Genomic DNA, 10,173 nt, shown 5'->3' on the forward strand with positions numbered 1-10,173 from the left:
AAAAGTCTCGTTTCTGGGAACGGAAACAGCCGGTAACTGCGGGAGCAATCGCATTGTAGAAGCGATGCTTGGGGAGAATATTCATTCTTCTGTGTTCGCTGTGATTTTTTTGGCACCCTCAGCCATTTCTGAAGCTCCTTCTGCTTTCCAAAATGCCAGAGCTGCTGTTTGCTTACAGAGGATAACTTTACTGATACTTGATGTATTTCCAGCTTTGTTTTGTGTCACAGGCGATCGTTGTTGGGAACTGTGAGTTTGTAAAATGTGCTGATGCTGGCCTCTGGAGATGGCATTTTTTTGCTTATCAAGGAAGTTTTTGCAGTAGCTGTCCAGGCTTCCCACTGCTTCTCTCCTACCTTACCGTGGCCGCAAAAACGGACATAAATCTCCATGACTTCTACCCCACCGTGTCTCATTTGTGGCTTCCAGCAGCGTAAAATACCTGTCCTGTGGCTCTGGTCTCCAAACACAGCGATCAGCTGAGCCGAGTGAGAGCGTCCCAAACGTTTCTGTCCTGGTCTGGGAGTTCATAGCGGGCCGGGGGCTATGAGCAGCAACGTGCAGGCAACCACATCACTTCACACCAGGGTATTTCAGGTTCAAATGTCCACTCAGAAAGTGAAATGATGGCTTTTCCTTCTACGGGATGAAATGTTCAGGAGAAACATGCAGTTAAACACCGGGGAGAGGGAATGATGATCTGCTGAAGTGTTTCTATTAAATCAGCATTTGAGGCCCTACCCGCGCTGTCATTAATAAGAGAAAGCATCACACAGGAGGTGTTTGAGTATGACCTTTATTGTGCACACACATTAAATTGTGACCTTTTAGCAACTAAGCACAATTAGGCTGCAAATAAAATTAAACACCTAATCATTCCTGCTTGTTTTCCGAGAGGCTGTGTAAGATCGGGTTTGTCTCCTGGCCCACGCAGGACAGCTGCTCCTAACAGCTCGAAGATCAGAGGAATCAAAAGCTTATTGCAAGCTCACTTATTGCTTGCTGCTACCCCCCTGCCTCCCGAGTGTAACTCCCGAATTCGGAATGAATGAAATGGAGCGAATGCTATGGCACTGAATGGCTTTTACTGCAGAAGCACCACAGCCCGTTAAGTTTCACGCTAATCAATGGTCAATTTTCTCCATCTATTGTCATCTATCCTTTCTATCACATCCATCACTGTCCTTTTCGGGACTGTCACCCTCCGAACGTGGCTGCAATCGATCAGGTGAGCTGTCGGGTAGAGTGGGAAACCCTCCTGGCAGAGAGGCCAGACACCACAAGGGCTCCTATTTCTCCTGTGTCTCTGTGTTTTTTTTAACAGGCTGCAGAGGTGCACCACCTCCCAGCATTGTAAGAGGACAAGCAGTTAGGTGTTGCCCTCAGCAGAGCTTTTCAGGGCGTTCTGACTTGCAAAGTGCACAGCGTGGGCAGTCGCACGGTGCTCAGTGGAAAATTGTGCCACGGGAAGGTCTCCCAGGGCACAGCAACCTCCGTGGTGCTGAGATGAGTCCCGATTGTGCCCACGGGGCACAGATCTCTTGTGTTCAACCCACCCCAGCAGCACGGAGTGCTCATCACCGCTCTTCTCCTTGGGGAACCTGAAGCAACTCATCGGGAGTTGGGTCCTTCAGCAGAGCACAGCAGTGCCCGGGCTGCGGCCACAAAACGAGCCCTTCCCACGGGCTGCTTCAAATCCAGGGCCCCAGGAGGCGAAGTGAGCCCGGCTGCATGGCAGCCGCTCTCATTCACTGCCTGGTACATCCCCAGCCAGGCTATTTCTGGCATCCAGGGGGAGAGGAGCTGCAGCAGAAAGGAGCAGGGAGCCGGCTGGGCTGCAGAGGATCCCAAGGCAGGCGCTGGGCTTAGGATCACCGCCTGCCTTTGGGTTTGAGGCTAACGCTGCTCGACCCTTTCTCTTTGTGAAGTCTTCAGAGCAAGAAAGGCACCCGGCACGGGAAAACTGGCAGGGCTGACCCTTCGGAGAGCTGCTCCCCATGCCAGCTCCCCCCCGGCTGCAGCGCTGCTGCTCCAGCCCCTCTCACGGCCGAAGGAGACGAGGAACCGAAGCGCCCGTGGGAGTTTTAGGGCCAAGAGCGGCTATTTGGCGTCTGCTCTCTGCTATATATAGAACCTGGCAAGTACGCGGGGCTGGAACATGTTGCTTTTGTTACTAAAAACATCATCTGGAAAGCCCATTTTAGGTAACTGCTGCTGCCTGTTGCCAGCTACACTAACCAGGTGCCGCAGGACCCGTGCTCGGTCCTGGCATTACGGAAAGCTGGCGGAGCCGGAGCACGTGCCCTCAGAGCGGTGGTCACTTCCCTGGGAGCTCCACAGCTTCTTCCTACTAAGGAGCTTTTGCCTCCCGGGGGGAGCCTGCAAATCTAATTAGGCTCCGGGTGTCTGGGCAGTCGGTGAAGACCTCAGGTGGCACCGGCTCGGTTTCAGATCCCATCCTGGACAGCAGGACTGCCGGGATTGCAGCCGAACCCTTTGCAGACTGATCCCCGGGACAGAAGTGCACTTTGCCACAGATAATGAGTCCGTATTTTAAAGCACTTCCTTTAGGTAGGGCGTGCGAGGCCACGGCGGAGGAAATTCAGCCATCTGGCTAATGGCAGCGACAGAACTGGCAGCGGCCCGAAAACGAGACACCGGGAAGCGGCGCCGAAGCTGGCAGGAGGGTCGAGCAGCCCACGTGTGCATCACCACCTTATTTGCATCTTTCTGCTGTGATTTCTAAGCTACTGCTGTCGCGCTAATCCCGGCTGAGCAGGCAGCAACTCACAGGTGGGACTGGGGCGGCCCGGCCAGCCGCTTCTCCTGCAGGATGCTCCCCAGCAGCCTGGCCGCTGCCATGGCGCAGCCCCAGTGGATGGTGATCCCGAAGCCGCCGTGCCCGTAGTTGTGTATCACCTGGGGAGAGGAGAAGGCATCAGGGCTGTGCTGGAGCCCCTGGAGCCGCTGTGATGCCCAGGAATATCCCTCCTGGCTTTAAGCTGAGTCCTGTGGGGCGCCAAGGGCAGCTCTCCTGCTGTGTGTCCCCCCAAACCTCAATCTCCTTGCTGCCCCACTGCCTGCCCCCAGATCACAGATGCCCACACCTCCCCCAGGGCTGCCTCAGCCCCACAGAGCCCCCAGCATGGCTCCACCACCCTCTGCTTGTTCCCTTCTGAAGCCACTGCCCCTGCAACTCCGGCCCCCCGAACACCGTGGTGCTCGGAGCACGAGGTGCTGGTGCCTCACAGCGCCTGCTCCTGCCAAGGGAAATGACTTTGCTTCAGCTGGAGCCCGTCTTGCTGCTGGGATCGATAGCTACACCTCTCCTGCACCAAGGCAGCAGAGATATGATGTGCTGATACAGGAACGGAGCGATCTGTAAATTAATTCACACACGGCGCTGCTTTGAACCATGCTCTGGGCTTTGCCTAAATACACCGAGTTCTTCCCAAGCCTCTCCAGCTAAAAATTGAATATATTTTCACTACATTTAATTACATTTTGCAGTCACCATCCCCTTTGGAGCTTTAATCTCTTCTTCAAAGCTATGGAGAGCTACATATGCAGGCAATCAAACCAGGGATTCCCTCTGCAGCTCTGCTGCTGGGCTCTCAGACAGAAGCGCCAAGGAGCGATGCGGTCCTGCACTGAGCTGAGGGTGCAGGGGCAGGCAGCACACTGAACTCCTGCCATTCCCAGTCTCCTTCCTCTTAAAAGAGACATGAGCAGCGCATCGCCTTCGTGCCTGAAGCAGACACCTGGCCTTACCTGTGCTGAGATGAATTTATCAGCCCCCCAGCAGCCACAGCCCCACGGGTGTCTCTGCCTTCACCACGATCTCTTTTGTGCTGCCCTTTTTTTTAAAGGAGACGTGGTGTTCCCAGGCACAAGTGCTGCATGCAGAGGCTCCCAGCAGGAAATCTCACCACTACAAACACCGCCAGCACTGCACGGCTCCCGTGTGCCTCGTGGTTCTGGGAGCAGCAGGGTCTTTTTAGTCTTTACTCTTTTTTAGTGTCTGCGTTTGTGAAGGACTAAGCTCCAGCTGCAGCTTTTTCTTTGGCAGGAGCACTCCCTGCCCACTCTCCCCATAAAATCCTTCAAAAAATAAATAAATAGATAAAAAGGGCCCAAGGATTTCCCCGTTACAAGGGGGAGGTGTCACGAGGACCACCGATGGCAGGGCAGCGCGGCTGAGCAGGTGCTGACGTCGTGCTGTGATCAGCACATAATTAGCACCGTGGTTAACGATGTTCAGCACTGGGGGGGCTGTGCACGGTACCTCTGCCTGCGAGTGCCCGTGGCGGAGGGTCTCCCTCTCCAGGCGGACCCTGGGGCGCGCCGGTCTCAAGCCGCTCCACTCCTCCACGATCTTTGCTTTCTGAAACCAAAAGCCCGTCAGCCCCTGCCCGGCAATCCTCCTCGTTAGGCAGCTGGAAGCACAACGGGGTTACAGAAACCCCGCCAGCTCTCCTGGCTTGCTGAAGGCAGGCGGGCACTGCTGATGGGAAGATCCAGATTTTGGGGGCTTGTCCTCAACGCCCGTGCCCGATGCCACGGCGCTGCGTTGGGGGCACCCACCTGGAGCGAAGGCAGCAGCTTGCAGCACCTCTCCCAGATGGTTTTGTGGTCCTGGGCGCTGTTCTCTTCGTTCCAGTTGCCTTGCTGGAATATCCCACCCAAGACCGTGAACTCACTCCTGCACCAAGAGCACAAAGCAATGAACGGGTCCCCAGGGGTTCCTGGTGGGGTCAGCAGGCAGGGACTCGGTGTGGGTGCGATTTTTGGGTTCTGCCATGCCCCGAGCCTGCAGCGTGCTCCTGCCTGAGAGACCCTGGTGCCAAGCAGGCGAGAGAGCGGTGCCTGCGTGTCTGCTCCCTTGCCACAGGTAATTAGCCCGAGTCGTTCATTAAGCACTATCAGCACCCAACGGGCCCATGCCTGGGCAGAACAAGTGGCAGCCTGCGCCAGGGCCCCGCCACCCCCTGAGGGAAGAATTTCTTCCTTAAATCTACTCTAAATCTCCCCTCTTTTACTTTATAACCTCTCCCCCTTGCCCTGTCGCTATCCCTGTGCCTGCGTGCAGGAGCTGGCGGCTTCCTTTGGGAGCCAGCCCGGTGCCCGGCCGTGCCAGCTCCAGCAAAATGCACCCAGGGAGAGGAATCGCCGTGCAGCTGGGGCTGCGATAAGCAATCAGCTTGGAATACTTCGCTTGGGAGCTGCGAGCATTCAAAGTCCCTATTTACCTAATGGCTCGCTGCCTAACCCTGACATAGAGGAGGTACCAGAAACGCAGCACTCGAGTTACAGCTTCAAAACCCTTCTCTGCTGCCAGAGCCGCTCTCAGGGGGCAGCAGGCAGGATGGGCAGCAGACACGTATTTATTCAGCCTGCAGTTTAGCTCTCTGAGCGTATGATGCCATCGCACAGAGATCCCTGCTCCCCTAAGAAAGCCCCCGGTGGGAGGCAGGCGGGCAGCGCAAGGTAAGTGCTGGGAGCTGGGCTCTGCCTGGGCACTGCCACTCACGGAGTTTTGGGATGGGTTTGGTCCTTGATAGGGGACAGAGGATGGGGAAAGCAGGGCTCTGAAGAGCTGCCTGCTCCGAGCAGTCAGGCTCCCTCACGCCCCAGGCTGGAGCAGTTTCCCTGCGGGCAACCTGAGCCTTGCTTGAGTGCCCTCATCTTCCTGCTCTCCTCCCACGCAGCAAATAAAAGCAGCATCAGGCCAGGTACGAATCCAGGCCGGGTTTATAGGGCTCAAATCATCTTGTAGGGCTGCTGCAATGAGGGCTCTGCGGGGCAGATGCCAGCAGGGAGCCGTGCTGGTGCGGGTGCTCTGCGAGGACCGAGCATCGCCGCTCACACCGTGTGGCTGCCACCTACCCCGGGATGACGTACGGCGAGTTGTAGATCCCCGAGTCCACGTCGTGAGTGATGACGAAGTGCTTCACCCACGGGGCCTGCACCTGGGGGAGGAAGGCAGGAGGTGAGGGGGGAAGCAGGGTCCCAGCCAGGGGGATGGATGTGATGTAGGCACAGCCTCACCTTTAGGACCTGCCCGCGGGCGGGCTGCAAGGCCGGGTCTGGCTGCAGCTCCCCGGCACGAACCCCGGTGCAGTTGATGACCACATCCACGCCCTGGGCAAACATCTGCCGAAAGACAGACACGGCACGGTGAGCAGCACGAGGCAGCGATGCTTTCCAAGGGTACTACCCCAGGGGGCTCCAGGTTCCTGCACCGTGGCCACGCCGAGCGGTCGCTGCAGGATCCAACACGAGGGGCAGATCCAGGGCACAGCTTCCCTGGCACGGCTCCTGCTGAGATCCCACAGGTACAGGCAAGGAAAACGCTTGCATTTAAGGCGAAGAAGTCCTGCCCCTGCCTGATGGCTCCTCACTGTACCCCAGCCAGATGCTTGCTGCGCTGCAGGGCTGGGTCAGGGCAGAAATCCCTGCCCCGTACCTCCCAGCATCACACCCCGTGCTCCCCCCTCCTCTGCCACGGCCCCCATGCCCAGCTCACCTCCTGGAAGGAGCCGACCTTCTTGTGGAAAAACTTCACCCCTCTCTGCGCCAGCCTGGAAGAGCAAGTTCATCTGTTGCCAGCAAATAAAAGCAAACGTACCCTCCAAATTAGCGCCCGTAATTGATGCCCAGAGTAGGGACGGCTTGTTGCTCCTTCTAATAAGCATCCGTGGTCTCCTCAGTGCTTCCTAGATGGTCTCCAATTATCATTAGCTCGTTTCCCTGCCGGCCTGGAGCACCCGCTGGCTCGGCCAGCCCTGCTGCGCCCTCCAGCAGACTGCAGAGCACCAGGGCAGCATCGCCTCCGTACTCACCTATTGGTGAGCCAGGGCAGGTAGCTCCTGCACTCCAGCATCAGCGCCGTGTTGAACCAGCCGTAGCTGCAAGCAACGAGGACAGAAAGCGATAAGAGCCCTCAGCATCTTCCCCAGGGCGGCCACCCCCTGCCCCGTGCTCAGGACTCGAATCCCCAGGACACAAACTGGTGCTATTTTTTCCCCCGTTTACAGCGTTAGCAGCTCCTGCTGATTTTTTTCCCCCCAGCTCAACACCATCTGGCATGGTTTCCATGCATCCCTGCTGTTTTCTTTGCAGAGAATCCCACTTATTTTAAGGAAAGCAGCTGCAACGAAACCCAGCTCATTTCCCCTATGGGCCGGCAGAGGAAAACCCATCGATGACCCTCCGAAAAAAGGGACAGAAAATACCTATAACCAGGGAAGAGTTCGAGCTCCTTCGGTGTCAAGTTCCTGAACCCCAGGACAATGTTCTTCCAGGACGGGTCCTGCGGAAGGGGAGAAGGCCCCGTGTCATTAGGGAACCTCAACCAGCTGGCAGTGCCACCACAATAGGGAAAAAAGTGGCCGGGGGGATGCCCCCACTGCCCAGCCCCGTCCCAGGGCATCCTGAGCGCTGCTGTGGGCAGCGAGGCTCTGCCAGCTTCCACCCTCAGCCCGTCCTTGGGACAAATATTGCATTGAGGGAGCCAGAAAACACCGAGCTCCAGGCGAAAGTGTCACAAGGCAGAGCGCTGGAGCCATTTGGAAGCGGTCAGAGCATTGTTGGGGAAGAAACACAAACCTGTGCCCTGCTCCTTACCGGGACGGGCCGTGTAAACAGGTTGTAGCCCGAAATGAGGAAAAGACCCATCTCCTTCGCCTCCGGCGAGCTGAGGTACCCCAGCAGGTGGTCGAAGGTCTCCTTGTTCCACAGCCTGCGGGGAAAACACGGCGGCACCGGCTCTACCTGTGGCCGCCACCGAGCCACAAAGGGGAGAAACAACGAGGTGGGGACGGCCCCGGAGGAGCAGAGGGGACGATGAGGGCCGGGCGAGCTGACTCACGTCTCCTGCAGCTCGCCGTGGTCGCTCAGGTAGGGCTGCCACAGCCCCGCCGCCCCGTCGCTGGTGGTGTGTGGCGTGAAGCGGTCGGCGTAGACCTCCAGCTGCAGGCAGGGCACCAGGGGCTGGAAGCGCTCGTGGATGCACAAGGCGGTGGACAGGCCGATCACCCCGGCCCCGATGACGGCCACACGCATGGCTGAGGCCCCTGCGTGGTGAAATGGGGGTGGAAAAAGCCCCGAAAGGTGGTGTTGGGGCTGGAGCCGGTGCTGGGTGCTGTAGGACACGATGCGATTCTGCCTCGGTGCCCTCACAGCTCCTTGTGGGAGCTTCCCTGCCCTGCAGCACGGACAGAGCCCCATGGACACAGAAAATGGCCAAGGACTGGTGCCAGGAGGAAGTGGGGGGCTTTGGGGCAGGATTAATAAATTCTGGAGCACGGTTTTATTTCTGGAAGCACCTCTGTGGTGCACTGTGCCTGGGCTGGGACGAGTCCTGAGGACGGGGAGCACCGCGGGCAGCAGGAATCGGGGCTGCCTCTGCTAACCCTGGCCCCGCAGCACCCCAAAGCTCTCCGGCCGGTGAATAAAAACCAGAAACACCCCATTTTTCACCGACTTACCTGCCGAGCACCCCCGGGGCAGCCCCTGCAGTTTTCAAAGGCTTTCAGCAGAAAGGCTTGTTTACAGCCCAGCCAGTCCAAGGTCCAAGTGCCAAGGGCTCGCAGCCACCCCCCTGCGCCAGGCAAAATGGGGCCAAAGTCTTCAGTGGGGACCCCGGGAGGTGGAGGCCCCCGTGCCCTTGGAGGCCAGCCCCGCAGCCCCTCCTCTGGGGTCACCGTGGTCCGTGGCAAAGTGCCGTCATTGCCACGTGTCACCATGGTGATTGCCGGCTTGGATGGGAAAAAATGGGAGCCTGGCAGAAGGGGACACGGGGGACGGGACGCCCCAGCCACGGGATCTGTGAGAAGGGGATGCTTCAGCCTCAGTTTTTGTGTCGTAAGAGAGAAAACAGCGTTGCCTCTCTCCAGACAGACCCCAGGGGCTGTGCTGCCCAAGGCAGAGGGCTTCACCACTCGTTTTCTGGGCTGAAAAAGGCTTTTTTTTCCGTGCAGATACAATGAGCAGCCGCAGAGGCAGCCCTGGGAGCGCAGGCGGTGCTCGGGCAGAGCTGCCTGAAGGTTTTAAAAAGGAGGTGGTGAGGATACAAGAGACAGGAACAGATCTGCACAGGGCCCAGGATTTCGGCTGTGTGCCATGGCCTGGCCCAAACAGAGGGAATTCGGTCCCACAAACAGCAGGGGAGAGCCACGGGCAGGCAGGAGCTGGGCTGAGCAGAAGGATGGGGTCAGGGGGATGGCGAGGAGCTGTAAGTCCCCGGGCTCATGCGGCTTAAGCACCTGGTACCTTTAATGCTTGTGTTAGCAGAGTGGTGCTCGCACACGTTTCTGCCCCTGAGCAGCGTTTTGGGGGCTGCCACCCTCCCTCCTGCCATGGGGTGAGCAGTGTGGGGCCTCTGTCCCTGCCGCATGAACGGCTCCCAAGGGTCGCCGTGGGTGCGGGCAGCACCCAAGGGTCCTGCTCGGATGGGAGAAGCTCAGGTGCTGCCGGCTCTGCCCCATCGTCACCTCCTCCACAACGTGTCCCCATAAAGGGGGCTGAGGAAAGAGCTGGATCCTCATCAAGATGTCCGCCTCGAGCTCCAGGCCACCCTCACCCCTCCCTGCTTTTCTCCGCAGCGTCGCAGAGGGGAAAAGGCAGCCATTCGAAGGCCTAAATTATTAAGGGCTTTCCATACAACCAGCAAAGCCTCTTACACTAATTACCCTATTACTTGTCGGCCTCTTGCTTTTGGCTCCGCTGACCCCTCACACTTTCTTCAGCCCGGTTACCGAAGGGCTCCTTTCGGCTGTCCCTTATGGCTGGGGCCCTGCTGGTGCCTTCACCAGCATCGTCCCATCCCTATGGCACCTCCTTGGGGTGGCCGGGACCACCGGAGGATGTCCTGTGATTGTGTGAGTGCTGGGGGGACCCCAAACAGCCGCCTGCAGGGCTGCATGGGGCGGGGTGGGCTGGTGAGGACCGCTTACAGCCCCCAGCCCCATCCAGCCTGGCCAGGGCACCCCCAGCTCCTCCGGGCAGCCCACACCAGGGCCTCGCCGCCCCCTGAGCGATGAATTTCTCCCTTATGTCTGACCTAAGCCTTCCCTCTTTTAGTTTAAAGCCTTTCTGCCTTGCCTACTGCTACACCCCATAACGAGGAGCCCCCCCAGGCCTTCTCTTTGCATTCCTCTTCCCTTCCCCACC

At 58.3% G+C, this 10,173-nt stretch overlaps 1 protein-coding gene across 2 annotated transcripts; it reads right to left on the reverse strand.

Annotated features, from left to right (window-relative positions):
- Positions 1-780: 780 nt before the first annotated feature.
- Positions 781-9,880, reverse strand: DAO (D-amino acid oxidase). 2 transcript variants are annotated; one of them, XM_032198730.1, is made up of 11 exons: positions 9,693-9,880; positions 7,871-8,075; positions 7,627-7,741; positions 7,236-7,312; positions 6,843-6,908; positions 6,527-6,581; positions 6,049-6,153; positions 5,887-5,969; positions 4,585-4,702; positions 4,286-4,384; positions 781-2,919 (listed from the first exon to the last, which is right to left on the reverse strand). In XM_032198730.1, exons 2-11 carry the CDS (start codon positions 8,062-8,064, stop codon positions 2,788-2,790), a joined length of 1,044 nt encoding a protein of 347 aa, XP_032054621.1. In that variant the 5' UTR covers positions 8,065-8,075; positions 9,693-9,880; the 3' UTR covers positions 781-2,787. The 2 variants fall into 2 exon arrangements, with proteins under 2 accessions (XP_032054621.1, XP_032054622.1); XM_032198731.1 differs by lacking the exon at positions 4,286-4,384.
- Between the last annotated feature and the right edge of the window lie 293 nt (positions 9,881-10,173).

The sequence above is a fragment of the Aythya fuligula genome, chromosome 17, assembly GCF_009819795.1.
Source record: "Aythya fuligula isolate bAytFul2 chromosome 17, bAytFul2.pri, whole genome shotgun sequence".
Taxonomy (NCBI): Eukaryota; Metazoa; Chordata; class Aves; order Anseriformes; family Anatidae; genus Aythya; species Aythya fuligula.

Excerpts from the sequence above, each read along its gene's own strand:
- DAO (XM_032198730.1), bottom strand. The coding sequence starts at position 8,064 with ATGCGTGTGGCCGTCATCGGGGCCGGGGTGATCGGCCTGTCCACCGCC. Across the intron at positions 6,909-7,235 it reads GAACTCTTCCCTGGTTATAG|CTACGGCTGGTTCAACACGG; the intron begins GTATTTTCTGTC and ends CGTTGCTTGCAG. Across the intron at positions 6,582-6,842 it reads CTGCCCTGGCTCACCAATAG|GCTGGCGCAGAGAGGGGTGA; the intron begins GTGAGTACGGAG and ends TTGCTCTTCCAG.